The sequence below is a fragment of the Miscanthus floridulus genome, chromosome 18, assembly GCF_019320115.1.
Source record: "Miscanthus floridulus cultivar M001 chromosome 18, ASM1932011v1, whole genome shotgun sequence".
Classification (NCBI taxonomy): domain Eukaryota; kingdom Viridiplantae; phylum Streptophyta; class Magnoliopsida; order Poales; family Poaceae; genus Miscanthus; species Miscanthus floridulus.
Genome location: NC_089597.1, coordinates 3,173,171 through 3,191,354, shown reverse-complemented (window position 1 = coordinate 3,191,354; position 18,184 = coordinate 3,173,171). Strand labels below are relative to the sequence as shown.

Below are 18,184 nucleotides of genomic sequence, written 5' to 3'. Positions count from 1 at the left end.
ATGCACGGTCAGGGTCCATCGGGCCATTGTACTTCCACATCGGTCACATCCTCTCCACCAGCGGAGCGACCCGATGGTGGAAGAGGGTGTGGAGCACCCGTACCCCATCCAGGCTACGCCGCATGAGCTTCTGGAGCTCCACCTTCATAATCTCCACCTTCTTCTTCCACTGGCTGGCGGGTGCCCACGACCAGCTCTCCTGCCTCTTTGGCCTCCTACCAATGAAAGGCGGGAACGACGCCTCCGCTGGGTTCCTAATGTAGAACCATTCCCCGTGCCACCCCTGATTGGAATTGTAGGGGATGTACATGGGGTACGAGCCCAACACGCTAGGTTTTTTCTACAGCGCGAAACCCCCCATCGGCGTGATCATGTGTGGCTTCCCCTCCAACAAAGCTTGCCTAGAGAACAACCGCCAGAAGAGGTCCACGTGCGGCTCCATCCCAAGGAAGGCCTCGCACATGGTGACAAAGCCGACGATATGCAGCACACCAGTCGAATTGAGGTGCTGCAGCTCTAGGCCCCACTCATTGAGGAGCCCACACAGGAACCAGTGCATGGGGTATCCTAACCCGCAGTCATGAAAGGCAAGGAAGGAAACAACCTCATCGACCTGAGGTTGCAGGAAATCCTCCCCCCTAGGAGCCCTCCAGTGCACCACCTCTTTCGACGGCAGAAACCCTTTCTCGGTGAAGGCAGCTAGCACCGACTCCCCCACGACGGATGACCTCTAGCTTGACATTGCGCTTTGGGTTCGCTAATGGATCTGTGAGTTTTTTCCTCTCCCTCACTCTCCCCTTTTCTCTCCTAGGAACCGCCGTGGCACTCGAACACTCTGGGTGAGAAGGAAGAAGGAACAAGATGGAAGCCCTCTCCCTTCACCTACTTAAAGAAAGAGGCAAAGTAGTTGGACAAGGCACAGTGATTGGGGAAAGGTGAAATGACGGGGGCGAAAAACCCTATCCCTACCCCCATTCAATGTGGATGGGATACGGTGGGACGTGCCCTGACCGATGGGATGCACCCTGCTCGATGGAATGGCGCCAGGTCAGACGGGACATGGCCTGGGTATGGCCCACCACTACCACACGCTGGGCGTAAGAAACAAGGCACCACTGCACATAGGCGGCCCTCCGCCTTCCTAGGCGGAACTTGGAAAGGCCCAAACGATGGGATCTCCATGAGGAGAGACCAACGGGCTTCCTGAGTCAATCGGACAGCTTAGGTGAATGCCGAGAGATAGGTAATGAGCAGAGGGATGCCCCATGTGGGCCATGCCGACTCCATCATGAACGACGAGCGCAGATCCCGGTCGAACATATCTGATAGGAGCTCCTCAAACCCCATCACTCGAGTCATCAAGGTAACATTACCAAACCCCCACTATTTCTTTATGTAAACATTCATTCATCCATGCACGCATTTATCCATTCCATACATCCAAAAGCATCGCATATGTAGTTAAATGCATCACAATGCTCCGTGTGAGTCATGAAGTGGCAGTTGCCTCATTCAACATGAGCAACGACCGATTGGGGTTCGAAGTCCAGCCCACAAAGGGTTCGAGGCCACCTCACATCAAACAGAGCCAAGGGAGAAAACACAGATGAGCCCCGAGCAACCCTCGACCAGTCTGCCCTGAAACAGACAGGGTCATCTCAACCTTCTCGTTCGATCCTAACCTCCTGCCAAACCCACAGAATCTCTATCGAGGGGAGGCCAGCGGGCCACCCGGATCAGTCTCCGAAACAACCAAGGCATCTGTCGGGTTATAGGTTAAGGAGCAGTGGAGTGCCACATGAGGGCTATGCTGACCCTATCACAAATGACGGACCCGGACTTCACTCGAACGTACCCGTTAGCGAGCTCACCGAGCACGTCACTCGAGCCATCGAGGCAAGCGATGTTAGCTCAGCCCCTCTGGTTGTGAGAAACCGCGAACGGGGTAACGCACAAAACTCAACTGACTCCTACTAAGCCCAATGGGGCTTAGGGGCTCAAGACACCCAAATGCCTCGGCTACACCTGAGTCCATGACTCTGACTCACTCGATCCCCCGGCGCACCCAACCGCATGGATCCAAGACTCTGACTCACCCAATCCTTTGGCGTGCCCGACGCCTAGATCCACAAGTCTATCTCGTAAGATCCCACGGCGCGCCCGACGTCTGGATCCGTGACTCCGACTCGCCCGATCCCTCGATGCGCTCAACGCCTAGATCCATGAGTCTGTCTCATCTGATCCCATGGCACGCTTGACGCCTGGATCCCTGACTCCAACTCGCCCAATCCCTCGGCGCGCCCAATGCCTGGATCCGCAACTCCGACTTGCTCGATCCCCCGACATGCCCAACGCCCAGATCCGCGAGTCTATCTCGTCCGATACCTCGGCGCGCCCGACGCCTGGATCCATGACTTTGACATCTCACCCCGATCCCTCGACCACGACCAAACACCTGGGACCACGCTCCCAGAAACGACAGGTCAGAAACTAAAAAAAGAAGAAACTACGTCCACTAACAAAACCCCCTAGGTGATTCTGCCCAAATCACCCGGGGGCTACACCTGCGGGTGTGCTCGCGTGCACCCGCTGATAAAACAAAAACTTCCCCCACCGACAAACACGAAAACACCCCAGACGATTCTACACCGCGGGTGCGCTCGCGCGCACCCACCGTCGACACAAAAATCCCCCAAACGATTCTGACCGAATCGCCCGGGGGTCGGGGGCTCCTGTCCGGTTCATAAACCCAGGGTCCCTCATGGACCGGCTTGCCAATAAAGGCTCGGCCCAGCAGGCAATGTTGCAAGCGATGCGTAACTCTTGGGCCAGCCCAAAAACCTAAACGATAGGCCGGAAGGGCGATCCAATCTCCAACCGAAAGGCCTAGCCGAGGAGGACGGCGCCCGCTTCCGACTCCGGCCCGCCTCTCCAACTGGAAAAAGAATAGCGCTCGCTTCCAACTCTAGCCCGCCTCTAGACAGCCTCTCCGACCGGAAAGCTTGGCCCAACACTGCTTTCGACTCCGACCCGCTTCTTCGACCGGGAATGCACCTAACCCTTGCTTACAACTCCTCTCCGACTGGTGCAATCAGAGCCGACTGGGACCAACTGACCGGGACGCCTGCTCGGTAAGGACCAGGAAACGGACGGAGAAAGTAAGGTAGGGCACTCAAGTCAACCGCAATACCAAGGACCGTACCATATACACCTGCAGGACAGTACCAACGGGGCATGTTAAAAGGGTACCCTGCAACCTTCTTGGCGTATCAGAACCTAAGAAGTGTTGTGGGCGTCGACATTTTCCCTACAGTGTTGTGGGCGTCGGTATTTACCATACTAGGCAAACATGGTAAAACCCCTACATGTCTCTGAGCATCAACAGTATGGCAGGCACCGATGTCTGCCATATCAGAAGAAGACACAACCTCCCACGTGCATCTGACATTAACAGTGTTATAGGCGCCTACAATCATCTTGTATCCGACGGTGTGGGCAACAAGACTTAGCATACGTATACTCTCCCTCTCTCACTTGTAAGGCCATCCCCTTCATCTATAAAAGGGGATACGCTCTCTCTCAAAAGAGGCGATCGATCAGTCCACAACAAACCGAACAACACACATAACAGGAGAACCACTAGGATCAAATCTTGAGCACACGCTCAAACACTTAGCATATAGTGGAGCTCCCGTTACTCTCGGCCCTTCAGCCCAGAGTCCGACCGGACCTCTCGTACCCCCATCTTTCTCCCTTCCGTTTGTAACCCCACAGCAATCTTCGAGCACCTGGGCTCAGGAATAAAGTCACCAACCGACTCAAACTGTACATAGGGCATGTTACATGCACCAGTATAAACCATGTGTCATTGAATGCTAGGCCACCTCCGATCACGATGTACAATAAAACTACAAATATTTACGTGTTGGTCACTTTCTGTACCGACACTATTCCTTTACGATACCCCAACTCATCAAGATGATCACTTCCATGAAGATGCCGCAGTTGTTTCATATAGCCAAGGATGTTGAAGATATCATCTCCTGCAAGAAAATTTTGGCCCACATTTCTTTATAGCATTTAAATGGGCAGTCCAGGGACAAGTGTTGTACAGTTTCCTTGTACCCTGATATACAAAGGACACAATTATAAGATTCAAACTGCATTGATTTCCTTGCACTGAGCCTGTCTTTCATAAGTAGACAAAAGAAAAAGTTCGTACTTCATCTAACAAGTACTTTTCCACAGCCGTTTCTAAGATTTATGAATACTCCTATGCCCCTTCGATTTTTTTTTGTAAGCTCTGCTTGAGCTGAAAAGAATTTTGTACCCGAAATAATGTCCAGCTATCACATAATACTCCATCGTGTGGTCTACTGTACTTGCCAGGAGTTCGTCTTTTATAATACGCTTTCTATTGAATATCACAAGTCAAACAATAGCCCTTTTTGCTTGGGTTTGTCTGGCTGATAAGCCATGACTGAAAATACTGTTGACTAATTTGGTGTGAGAGAAAAATATTATTCATTAGCTACAAAAGTACGACTTATAAGTTAAACAAGTCCAAACGAACAAGGTGAGTATCATTTGGCATGACAATCAGACAGTAGGTTCGGGAGCTAATTTTGTTTATACAGCACCTCTAAACTTGGCTTCAACGGCAATAGAAAGAATTGTTTATTTCCCATAACTGTTAGTACCGGCAGCCATTTTCAAATCAACCTGAATTAAAGCAGTGGCCGGCTTTTCCTTGGCGTTATGTGACTATATTTCAGTTTTTTTTCCTTTCCTGTGGAAAGGTTTGCTTCCAACATAAATTAGAAGAAATAAAACATCCATTTTATGCTCTTAGAAAAAATTTCCACATATGAATGGAAAGATGTGTGGGTTCTTATTCCCTGGCATGGAGGAATAAACATGTGTTCTAAACACCGTTCTTATAAGATTCACGTGTTTTTAATCCTTTGTTTTCTGCCTATACTAATTTCTTGTTTCTATATATTTTTTATTTTCCTATGTTTTGTATTCCTTTGTTTCAAATAGGTGAAATATACTGTTGAACCAATACTTGTTACTAGTTTTTTTAGGGAACTTCTTACTAGTAGTTCTTAGAGTGCATTTAAATCCAAGGGCTAAAGTTGAGGGGTGTCACATCATGTGTCATATAGGGAGGTCACATCGAGTGTTTGGATAGTAATAATAAAAAAAATTACACAAGTCCTCATTAATCTGCGAGACGAATTTATGAAGCCTAATTAATACATCATTAGCCTATGTTACTGTAGCAACACATTGTCAAATCATGGACTAATTAGGCTTAAAAAATTCATCTCGCAAATTAATCTCAATTTGTGCATTTAGTTTCATAATTAGTCTATATTTAATACTTTATGCAAATGTCTAAATATCCGATGTGATAGGGGCTAAAGTTTAGAAGGGGGGAAATAAACAATGCCTTAAACATGCCTCATAGAGTCATGTACACCCTCAAGATTTGGGCCTACCCCATGCACAACTAAACATCTGTTCAGCGGAGAAGAGTTTATACGTGGGCCGAGAATTGGTAGCAATCTCTGGTCCGGTACGAACCGGACTTTTATTTGGACCAGCCTTGCGTGCTCATGTTTCGCGAGTGGAAAGGGTGGGCCATCATGATGAAGTTCGGCCCAGTTTGTTGGAGGCCAAGAACGACCAATCAGCAATAATAAGAGACCTTTCCTCAAAAAACAAGCAATAATAAGAGACCATAAAATTCTTCTCTACCAAAAAAGGAATCAAATATCGTCTACAAATAAAATCACTTTGAAACCACCACCGGTTAGAGGTGTGATCTGTCCAGTGGTAAATAGTTTAGGACATAAGATATATGGTTTTATACTTTCATAAAAAAAAATCAGATGATGTCCATAGTTAAGAAAAGCATCTCTAAGAGTTTTTCTTAAACTCACTCTATAAATATTTATTTAGAGATCCATTTAAATAAAATTCATTTACTATATCTTTTTATCCTCCAACAGTTCTGTATATTTTGTATGTACTCTGCAGAGCTACCTGCGCTTTGTATATTTAGCTAGTGAGAAATAAAGAATAGAGAATGAAAATATTTGAGGTCTAATTCAAGAAGTTGTTAGAGGACATTTTGATTTTGTTCACCTTGAAGGCATATGACAAAATGTTCAACGGTGACCCCACTCATATGTAGGCGTTACATGAGTTGTCCCCAGCAGACGGCGAGGTGGGCCCACGCAAGTAGTGCCGCCACCCCAGGCATAGGCCTCTTAAACGGCGTCACAATTTGGGTTGATCTCTGTCTAATGTAATAGCATAGTTTGTAGTACACTGGGGAGGGTCCGAGCATTCATGTATAATTTATTGACCCCCTAGGGCGTCGCTAAGACGTGTTGTATTAAACATTTTCTCTACCTTAATATAAAGACGCGCAAACATTTTGCGTGTTCAAGAAAAAAAGACATTTTGTTTATCAAAATCTCTATTTCTACCAACACGGAAGCGTATATAAAGATTCTTGGACTTCTCAAAACGCTGATAAATTTAATTCAGCCCTGTTTATTACTTAGGGCGTCCCCCAACGGCATCTCAAATAGCTAGCGAGATGAATTTTTATACTATATTTAGGAGAGAGATGGCCAGAAGTGAACTCGCTAGCGCCGAGCAAATCGACATACTCGCACACTTCTCCATAAAATCTGTGTATGACTCTCTCCTCTTCGTATGTTTTGCATGTCTATGCTTCTCTTTTTTATATATATTCTATCTTGTGTACATGTCGCTGGCGATTTGCTGCAGCCCTTTGCGGACGCCCTTATTAGTGGTGAGGCCAAGAACAACGAATCAGCAATCAGAGACCATAAAATCCTCTACAAAATCAAATACCATCCCTCTCGTTTATATATTTATCATACTCGATTTGCTAATCAGGACGCATGCCGCTCTCGAGCTTGTTTTCTATGATCCCATTGGCCACTCTCATCGTCGATCTCATGATTAATTTCCGGACATGGCATTATGGCAGACAATCATCACGCATGGCCACATGGCGTCTCCAGATGCTGTCTTCGCAACGCCCGGAAACAATGGCAGATCAGTAGCATCAGCAGCCAAGCAACAAGAACAAGATGTGATGCTGCTGATGTGCTGACCGAGATTAACAGGCGATCGACACGCGGAAACGCGCTTGGTTTCAGTCAGCGACGAGTCCAAACCGGCACACGTGCATTGCAATTGCCAAGCCAGAGCGCGACGAGGGCAGGACACGTCTCATGTTTGCATGCGAGCATTGCAATTAGCTGAAAATCTGGTGGTTGCGTCAAGACACACACACATGCCCTCACATAATTTTGTCGGCTTTAAATTAAGATTATTATGTGCATTATAAAAAAAGGTTTGTTAATTTTCTGTTTGCAGTGTACTGCTTCTCCAGATTCCCCTGCTGCATATGCATGCATGCATTTGCATGTTTAGTATGCAGACACGGTATCCGGGGTTAAGTCTGAGTTGTTAAGGCATTTGGATTCGAAGAATGGAGTTAGACTAGTACAGTGCTGGCAGTACTACGTCAAAAAGAACGTACTCACTTTGTGATCTGGCAGTGTCCAGATCACAAGATGCACCGTGCTCCCTTGTTTCCTGGCGGCAAACAAAATTAAACACCAAGAAACGTGGGTCCTCACATATTAATTCAGAAGATGCTGATCATCAGTTAAAACGGCTGCATTCGGTTTGGGTGTTTGACCACCTGGCCAGATTCATCAAATCCTACTTAGAGTAGGAGCAAACTGAAACCACGCTTTGCAAATGAAGTGAGGCTAATTTTGGGTATCTGTTTGTAATGGTGAAAGCTCAGAAGTGATTAAGTGAAGAAAGGACAGAGATTGATAAGTACTCTTTCAGGATGCGAAATGCTGCCGGTGATGGATTGACGTGACTTCATGTGACTTGGCAGCAACCGGCGCATGTGTTAGGTGACAAGATGTCAAGATGGATAGACCCTTCACCATACATCTATTCTCTGCAATGTTCAGAGGCGACAAGAGCGCGAAAAAAATGGAGGAAATTAAATTAGAGGATGAATTGCGTCGTGTTTAGTTTCAGGAAGTTAGAATTTTAGGTTATTATAGCACTTTTGTTTTTATTTGGTAATTAGTGTTCAAACATGGACTAATTAGGCTTAAAACGTTCGTCTCGTAATTTCCTACCAAACTGTGCAACTAGTATTTTTTCGTCTATATTTAATGCTCCATGCACGGACCGTAAACATTCGATGTGATGACTACTGTAGCATTTTTTTTTGGGATTTTGGGTTGGAACTAAACATGGGCGATAAACAAGGAGATCAAGAAAGGCTGGTTGCCCTTGAAGCTTGAGCAGGGAGATGTAACAAAACAACAGCACAAGGACACGCTGCATTCAGAGAACAAGGCAAGGCAGCTCTCACAGTCACATGGCTGACTGGGCATTGAAAGAAACATAACATGACCTGTAGGTTAAGGGTATGTTTGGAATCCAAGAATTTTATAGGAATTATACAGAAATTTTATAGAAATCGGTTTAATTTTACAGAAAAAACATAGGAATAGAAAAAAAATCCCGCGTTCCAAATAGGTCCTAATGGATCCTAATCCAGAAGTGTTCACTGGAACTGGTCATTGACCAGGCACTTATTCCCTTCTTACCTTCAAATATTCGAGCAGGTGAGATCATTATCCTTTGCTGCTGCCATACTCCCCCATTTTCAAGTATGTTTTTAGTTTAACACAAAGGGTCAGAATTGCCTCTCTCTATGTTTGGTTGTCTGCATAAGTTTTTATGCAGGCTTGCATAGTGCTCAAAACAGGTTCATTGTAGCATTAACTAAATGTCATATTTGGTTGTATAGATTTGCATAAGTCAATGAACGCACTAAAATGAAATATTCTCACGTCCCTTAGCTCTAATAGAAATATGAGACCTCTGTTAGAACACGAAGATGACTACATGCAACAAAACATAAATAATCAAACAAAATTGTACCAAATGCGGCTTGCCTGTGCAGGAGAGCCAAACACCGAGAGATGTATACGTTTGTGCTGACTTGGTTTACGCTGCCTAAGGTCTAATGCTGGCTAAGGTGGTGTTTGCTTGCTCCTCTTAAATTTTAGTCGCTGTCCTATTGAATGTTTGACTGATGCATGGAGTATTAAATATAGACTAATTATGAAACTAATTACATAGTTTGCGACTAATTTATGAGACGAATCTTTTAAGCCTAATTAGTCCATGATTTGACAACGTGGCGCTACAGTAAACATGCGCTGATGACATATTAATTAGGCTTAAAAAATCCGTCTCGTGTAGTACTGACGGATTATGTAATTTATTTTTTTATTAGTATCCGAACACCCCATACAACATCTTCCCAATATATATTCTAAATTTTAGTCACCGGATCAAAACACCACCTAAGATAATACAAGCAACTAGTCAGACCCAATACGAATGAGCATATATATACATGTATATCAGCATCTATATATATTTCTAACCTTTTAAAAAACACGTATATAGCATGTGTTTCCTATGGGCAAAGTAAAAGAATAAATTAAAAACAATTGAAATCTAACATCGTCCCGTTTATTTGGATTTGTTTGATTTATAAATCATATTTTTTTAATTAATAAATAATATTTTTCTCTCATACTAAATTAATTAATAGTAATTTTATGGACCAAATAAGCGCAAACGAACGACATGTGTGCTACTGCTACTCTGCAGCCTGCGGCTGCTGAACAGCGTGGTTTGTGTAGCCACAGGGCCGCAGATCGGGAGATCCGGCCAAAGATCCGACCTCGGATCTCTTCTTCCCAAGCGCTGATGAGCCCCCGATCCTGTGCCCTGACACCGCCATCTCTCAATCGCTCACGCTGTCACGCATGCCGGCAGGGGGGCCGTAGGGGCCGGAACGCTGCCGTGCCGCCACGTCAGGCGCGCGCCGTGCAGAGGACCAGTGGTCGTCTGGTGCGAGATCCCCCGATGCAGATTCGATCAGCCGGGCGTGTTCTTTTCTGCAGCGTAAGACTCTAGACTAAACCAGGAAGTAGAACAGAAATTAAAATGGTGTTCGTTTGTAGAGATCAAAGGAAGAAGAGAGACTGCGAGAGACAAGAGGGAGGAAGCGGTATAGGCTGTAAAAGGTCCATTAGTTCTAATTAGCAGTCCTAAGGGACTACATTTTAGTCTCTAATTCTTATTTTAGTCCCTAATGTTTGGTTTAAAGAAACTAATTAAAACTAAAATTTAGTCTTTAATTCCTTCTCCCGTAAAAAAGAACACGCCACTGGTATGTTTGGACAAGCAGATAGCGGTACCAGACTAGCAGCTCGTGCTTTCGGCCATGGACCGGGAGTTCAACAGGTTTAAGCACAAACACCTGTGCTTGTGCAGAAAACCCTGTTCGCTTGAACTACTTTCCAGTAAATGAATAGTATTTTTATCTCACAGTAAATCAGTACAAACATCAGCATAAGTCAAACATCAGCCAAAAGGACATCAGCCAAAAGGGTGGTCCTCAATTTGTTCAGTTCAGCATTCTGCATTCTGCATTCTGCTTACCAGCTAATAGTACTCTCTTGGCCTCTTATTCAAGAAAGAAACTTTATTTATGCTTGTAGACAGACATAGATGCAAATATTTTCTTCTTGGTAGCATGTGTGATCGTGGAGCAGGATGCCGGTAAGTGTATTTATTTATACCCAATTCTTTTGAGATTAGGAGTAGCTAGTTTCTTTACATAGTTTAGTATCCCAACCAATTAGAAGTTGCCACTGTATAATGTATATGAGTACAAAAATCAGCTTGTTGGGCACCAGCCTGTGTGTCAACAACTCTTTCTTTTAAGAAAGAGTATAAAAAATGTCAAGACCCTTTTCTTCGAGGCCCTGTATCCTAAAATACTAAATTTTTCAAGATTTCTCGTCACATCGAATCTTTGGACGCATGCATGAAGCATTAAATATAAATAAAAAATAAAACTAATTACGCAGTTTAGACGAAATCCACGAAACGAATCTTTTAAGCCTAATTACACTATGATTGGACACTAATTGTCAAATAACAACAAAAACGCTATATTAACGTTTTGCCAAAAATTTTAACATCCAAACTGGCCCCAAGTGATTATTGGACTAGCTAATGCATGCTTTCTTACCACCATTGCCTACCTGAAAACAACACTACTACTACAGGAACCCTGCCCACATCCACATGGCTCAACAGTTATCTGCTATTATATGAGCCCATGACCCTCCAAAGGAAGCACACAGCAACCCTGCCTGCTCCAATGATCCCCCAATGCGATGCTCCCAAGAACATGACACACCAGTCCTCCTGAGTCCTGACCCTTCCTGAAACATTCTGTATGGGCGTGATTGGTTGCCCAAACCGGACCGTCATTTGGCTCATCCCGCATCCTTTCGTGCGTTCGTCTGTGTTTGGTTGCCCTATTCGCATCTTTCTCCTGCTTCCTCCCATGCAGATTCGCTCGTCCATCCTGGACGGCACCGTCTTCTCGATCTCCACTTCCCTCTCGGTGCAGGCTCGTTTGGTGCTTGGCGGGAACCTTTGCGCCAAGCGTGGGAGATGAGGCCGTCCGGGCCATAAAGCACGCGGGGGGTCTCAGCTAGGGTTACCGCCCTCTTCGCCTCTTCTTTTGTCATAGCTCTGGTGCGAACTCCCGTCTTGCTCTCCCTCGACCTCGGTAGCCCTACCGAGGCGACCCTCACCGGGGATTTCTCTCGGCCCTCCGGCGCTTGGACGATATATATGCCACCTGCGCTCTTCCCCTCCTCTTTCTTCAGTGTCGATTTTGTTGATTTGTTGGTGGTTTTTGCTTGAAATGCCAAGAAATCAGGGTTCTTGGTTTGACATCCTTAGATTTATACGATGCTATACCTGATTTACCTGTTCCTAGCTCAGATCTGTACATGATGCTTCGTATTTGGTTTATACATCATGTTTTGTGTAGATCTTGTACATGTTGATGCCTATTTTGTTGTACGAACTGAGCAAAGTGCGTAGAGGTCAATGATGTGGATTGTGTAACAATATACGCTGGAGGAGCACCCTTTGGTGTGGCAGCCGCGTCTTTCATAGTTCATTTTGTCTGATTTTTTGCTTGCTAAGCAGTACACACCCATGTTGCATGCTTCCTTTCTAATGTTGCCCTCCATCCTGTTGGTAGACATGGCATTTGAAGCTAGGCGAAGGGCTACCGCTGTTGTGGTTGTTGCAGTGGCTGCTTGGTTTTTCATGTGGTTTAGGAGGAGAGTTGAAGATTCACGCTCAGTCACCTATGGTCCCTTGGCTGAGAGGGACTAACAAAGGATGAACAACCTTAGATACATCTATGAATCCGATGATGTGCATTATGTCAACCTTCTTAGAATGAGGAGGGTCCCTTTTTTCCAACTTTGTGACATTTTCCATAGTAGAGAACTTGTCACTGACAGCATACATGCATCTATTGAAGAACAAGTAGCCATGTTCTTGCATGTTGTTGATCACAATGAGAGGTTTAGGGTGGTTGACCTTACTTTCAAGAGGTCCGCAGAGACAATTAGTAGGTTTTTCTAGAAGGTGTTATATGCGGTAGGAGAGCTGAGGAATGAATTGATTGTCTCTCCTACTGCCAATGTCCATCCTAGGATCCTTAGGAGCAGAAGGTGGTATCCCTATTTCAAGGTTGGTATCCATAACTTGTCATACATAGGTCTTATGCATATCAGTTTGATGTCAATGTTCACTTGCACTTATGTTTTTTTAATTAGGACTGCATAGGAGCAATTAATGGTACTCATGTATTAGCTAGAGTGCCTGTGAAGATGCAAGCTGCCTTTAGAGGTAGGAAGCACACCATCACACAAAATATGTTGGCAGCCATGGACTTTGACCTCAGATTCACCTATGTGCTTGTTGGTTGAGAGAGATTTGCACATGATGCTCTTATCTTGTCTGATTCTCTTGAAAGAGATGATGGCCTTAGAGTGTCAACAGGTATCATCCAAACTAAAAAAACCTTTGATACTTTGCTTAATCCTAAATGAAACTACTAAAACATATTCCTATATGCTAATTTTTAGGCAAATTCTATCTTATCGATGCTGACTATGCAGTGAGGCCTAGTTTCTTACCACCATTTCGTGCCACAAGGTACCATTTGAGGGAGTTTGGTTCAAACCAACCTCAAAATCAAAGAGAGCCTTTTAATCTAAGGCATTCGTCTCTTAGAGTAACAGTTGAGAGGGCTTTTGGGGCTCTAAAGAATAGATTCAGGATATTAGACAATAAACCTTTCCACCCATACAAGACCTAAGTTAAGCTTGTTCTTGCCTGTTGTATTCTTCACAATTGGATCCTTAGGCATGGGTAGGACAAGCATGTGCCTGCTGAATCCACATGGACACCTAACATCAATGACAATGCCTCACAACCAGATCATGTCCCTGACAATGGTACCTAGGCACAACAAAGGGAGGCATGGGCTGCACAGATGTGGCAAAACAGGGGGAATTCTAGTGTGTAGTGGCATGGTGTGTGTACTGTTTAGTAGCATTGGAGAAACTTGTATTTTAACTAAGACATATGGCACTTTGCAATGATGTAGTACCTATTCCTTTTCTGCCTATTTGATTTGTTGAACTTGTATTTCATACCATGCAATTTGTTTTCCTTACGTACTAGTTGTTCAATGTTATGGTGGTTATGGATAGGAAATGGACAATATACCTGACCAGGTTGTTAACATTGGTGGTGAGGACAATGTGGTGGAATAGGGTGGGGTAGTTGTTGCTGATGATAGCAACCAAGCAGCCCCTCAGCCCAATGGCCCTATGCACTAGAGTCTTGTCCAGTCTGGGTTCATGCTTAGGAGGTTCCATGATTTGGTTGGACAGGGGGTCAAAACTGAGAAAGGGTTCAAGGAGGTACATGTTAGGTAGATTGCACTCTTGGTCTCTGAGTTTGCTGGGGTCAATGTGACCACCCAGCAGATTTACAATCACCTAAGAAAGCGGAGGCAAAGGTGGGTTAGGGTTGTTAGGCTCAAGGATTTGAGTGGTGCTCTGTGGGATGAGGACCACCACATGATAGTACTTGGTGATGAATACCTGCTTGGCCACACCAAGGTTAGAAACTATTTGGATAACACCTCAGCTATCCCTTTTCTTTTCTTTTGCTCCTCTATGTCTAATAGTTACATTTGTTTCACTAACTAGGACCATCCTGCTGATGCTAAGTTCTTGAACACACCAATAGAAAACTATGTTCAGATGGAGGCCATCTTTGGTGGTAACTAGGCAACAGGCAGGTGTGTAATGGGCTCAAATGAGCCTCTAGGTACTCCAACCAACATTGGCCAAGGTGATATTGATACCGTTGAGGACAACATTGACTTAGGTGGCACAGAGGCTGATTCTGGAAAGGGAACTCCTTTTGGTATGGAAGGCTCTAAGAGTTCTGATGCCAAGAGCCAGGATGAAAGGGGTGGCAAGAGAAGGAAGCTTGCCCCAGAGAAAATAGACCTCATGAATGGAATGATCAAGGCTGTGGAGTCTATAGGAGATGCCCTGAAGACTCCGCAGCACAATGAGGTGCATCAGGGTCTTTATGGCTATGTTTTGGACTGCACTGGGTACTCACAGAAGGCACTCATGTTTGCCATGGTTTACCTGCTGAAGAACAAGGCTGAGGGACTTTGCTTTGTTCAAATGATAGAGGCTCATAAGATCCTGTGGCTTAGGACCTACCCGAGCACAACCTACTTTGCTTAGATGCATACTAGCTGGCCTCTCCACTTTTGCATATAGCCATGCTAACTGTCTTATGCTGTAGGAAGCATTTTGATGTGTAGCACTTACCTCAACTGATGCTACAAAGAACCATTTGCCGCCTAACCAAGGCTGCACCTAGTCTGGAATAGCATAGGAGCTATGGTGATGGATGTGAGGCTTTGTTGATCTGTGTGGTGTAGACATTAACAAAGGGTGATGGATTGTCACTTAGTTGATCTGAGCCCTATGCTATTCTTGTGTTTTCTCATGTCTTTCATCAAACCGTAGGATACGTTCATTGCCAAGCAACTGTTGTAGGCATGCCTACCGGATGGCTGGGATAGATGTGTCCCACGCTTCCATGGGAGTCATGAACTTGCCTTAGCAATTTGTGTTCTTATTTGCCACCTGGGATGATTGTAGTTTACATTAGCTGAGGCCTATGTTTTTTATGCTTCTAATGTCAACCATTTTTTGACTGAGGCTGATACAATTGTGAGATTCTTTTTATGCCTATGAAGGTAACAGTGCCAGTTTGAGTAATGAATTAAGCACATTGTTGACCTTGGACTTATGAGGTACTAGAGCATTGTTTCTTCTATCTTCTGTTTCTGCTTCTCATGGCTATAATCAAACCATGTGAGACATCCATGCCCAAGCAACAGCTGGACAATTCTGATGATCTGATGGCTAGGCTGGATGCCTCACATGGTTTCATGACTATCATGATCTTGGTTTTCTACTATCTATTTGAGGTTTGCTGTTGTCTATGTTTCTTAAGCTCCAAGTTCAAGGTCAAATAAAAAGGCAATTAAATCCAAGGCAAATCGATTGAACTATCGCTCATCTTATCAACATCTTATACTTGCTTTTATGTGTTTTTAAAGGGGCAAATGGCTTGGTATGTTGTGTACCATGGAAGAGTTCCTAGGGTATATGCAACCTGGGCTAGATGCAATGCCCAGGTAACTAGTTTTAAAAACAACAGCTATAAGTGCTTCCCTAACAAAGAAGAGGCAGAAGCATCATACTTAGAGTTCATGGGTTATGAAGATGATAAAGTTTTTATCAATCCTCCACCAAAGGTGCTCAGGAACAAACCGGTGTTATTTGTTGTGGCTGTGGGGCAGTGTTTTCTGTTGCTGGTGCTCCTGTGGTTCGTTCTTGCTCGTTGCTACAACTGTCTGTGATGCTCAAAATGCCATGTCTTGGTATGTTGCCTATCGGAGAAAGGAGCTTGGGGTCTATGCCCTAAAATACTTCCTTGTAGTGCTTCGGGCAACCAATCAAGCCCTATGTTGTTTCTAGTTCCATGACAGAATGAGGTGATTGCAGCTTTGATATTCTTGTCAAGCCTATGATGATAACTAAACCGCCATGTGTACTGGATTACAAATACCTGATGACCTTGAGCTTGTGAGGCACTAAAACTCTGGTCTTATTCTATTTGGTTTTCATGTTTGTTTGTTACCATTATTGTGTGTTGCCTTCTGTGTTTCTTATGCTCCAAGCTCAAGGTCAACCGATGAAGAACTGTTATCTGAGGCCAATATGTTAACCACTGTCTGTTCATACATGGGTGGCTTTTCCTCTATTATCTGAGCTCATCTTTTAAATTGTTAAATGTGGGAAGAACTGCCTCTTACCATTGCTGTTGTATTATTTTGTAATATCTCTTATGCTCCAAGGTCATAGTTGATGATGATACAAATTGATCTGAGGCAATGTTTGTAAGACAATTTTTTAAGACTAATTAGCCCATATTCGAAAGCGCGGTGCTACAGTAAATATATGCTAACGATGGATTACTTGGGCTTAATAAATCCGTCTTATGGATTACTGAGAACTTCTATAATTTATTTTTTTATTATTATCCGAAAACCTCATGTGATATTTCATGTAACATTCAATATAACACATCTTAAAGTTTAGTCCATGCATCTAAACACCCTTGTTACCAAAATCTGTGCCCCCACTGGACACCTTTTCCCCTGGGCTGGGCATTGCTTTGCGGCTGGCCGGGACCCAGGAGACAGAGAGAAGTAAAGGATGCTCAACCCATGCTGGGCCCACAGTCAGCCAAACACCCTGCACTTGAATCACTATGGCCCACTTGGAAGCTTTCCCTATTTAAAGGCTCCCAGAGCTCGCCGCATCAAACCGCTTGGTTCACTCCTCAGCTCCCTGTCGCACACAACTGCAGAGGCCAGAGCCAGAGCAGTTGCCCCCTCCGATCCGAGCGAGCAAGGGCGCCACCGTCTCCAATGGCGCGGCCACAGCAACAGTACCGCGGCGTGCGGCAACGCCACTGGGGATCCTGGGTCTCCGAGATCCGCCACCCTCTCCTGTGCGTAAGCGTAACCCTGCAGCCACGTGCTTCTTGGCTGGACTGGACTGACCATGGCGGCGTCGTGATTGTTGGATTCACTGTGCGTGCGTGCAGGAAGACGAGGATCTGGCTGGGCACCTTCGAGACGGCTGAGGACGCGGCGCGCGCCTACGACGAGGCGGCGCGCATCATGTGCGGCCCGCGCGTGCGCACCAACTTCCCCGAGGACGCCGCCAGCGACGGGCAGCAGCTGCAGGCCGCGTCGTCGTTCCTCTCCCCCGCGCTCGTCGCCAAGCTCCACCGCTTCAATCTCGCGTCCGTGCAGGCGGCGCGCGGCAAGGCCGACGCTGCCTCGGCCGCAGCTGCAGCCGCCGCCTCGGCGCCCGCCGTGCTCCCGCGCATCGCGGCGATGCCTGCCGGCAATGCCGCCATGGGAATCGCCCCCTCGCCGTCGTCGGCGGCGGCGGGGAACTGTAGCGGCGGGTTTCTTGAGGAGCAGTACGTGGACCAGATGATCGAGGAGCTGCTAGACTCCAACTTCTCCATGGAGATCTCCTACTAGTTTCACACGCACACGACGCGTCGTCCGTCCCCTGCCCCCGCCTCCTCTGCTCTGTCTCATCTCTCTGTTTGGTTTCGTCAGTCAGCTCAGCTAGGGAGTGTAGTGAGTTACTTAGTAGTATCATTAGCCATGCCAGGAGGAACTCGAGGTTACTTTGGTCAGGCGAGTTGAGCATCCTGATGTGTATACGGTAGCATCGTCAGACGGTCAGAGCATAAAAAAAAACTTGGATTGGACTCCATTTTTTCTACTGCCAATGCTGGAACTTAGTGGTATTCGGCTTCATGCCATCACGAGCAGCGAGCGGCGAATAAACTGAACAATGTTTAACTGATGAACATAACAACGCTGCATTGACCACAAATTCTGGTGCTTGGAGTCTCTTCTCTTGCGACGTGTTTTGATTGAGAAGTCTTGGATGGGACGCTTCATCAGAGTCAGAGTCGATGCATGCTTTCTGCTACGAGATAC

At 45.6% G+C, this 18,184-nt stretch overlaps 1 protein-coding gene across 1 annotated transcript; it reads left to right on the top strand.

The window, feature by feature from the left end:
- The first annotated feature begins 17,000 nt into the window (after positions 1-17,000).
- LOC136523108 (ethylene-responsive transcription factor ERF003-like) lies at positions 17,001-17,954 on the top strand. The gene is made up of 2 exons (XM_066516887.1): positions 17,001-17,169; positions 17,266-17,954. The coding sequence occupies exons 1-2, from the start codon at positions 17,087-17,089 to the stop codon at positions 17,711-17,713; spliced, it is 531 nt and encodes a 176-aa protein (XP_066372984.1). The 5' UTR covers positions 17,001-17,086; the 3' UTR covers positions 17,714-17,954.
- The last annotated feature ends 230 nt before the right edge of the window (positions 17,955-18,184 follow it).

What these genes read in the sequence shown, in the direction of transcription:
- LOC136523108 (XM_066516887.1), top strand. Translation starts at nt 17,087, where the DNA reads ATGGCGCGGCCACAGCAACAGTACCGCGGCGTGCGGCAACGCCACTGG. An exon ending in GAGATCCGCCACCCTCTCCT is followed by an intron (nt 17,170 to 17,265) that starts GTGCGTAAGCGT and finishes GCGTGCGTGCAG; the next exon opens with GAAGACGAGGATCTGGCTGG.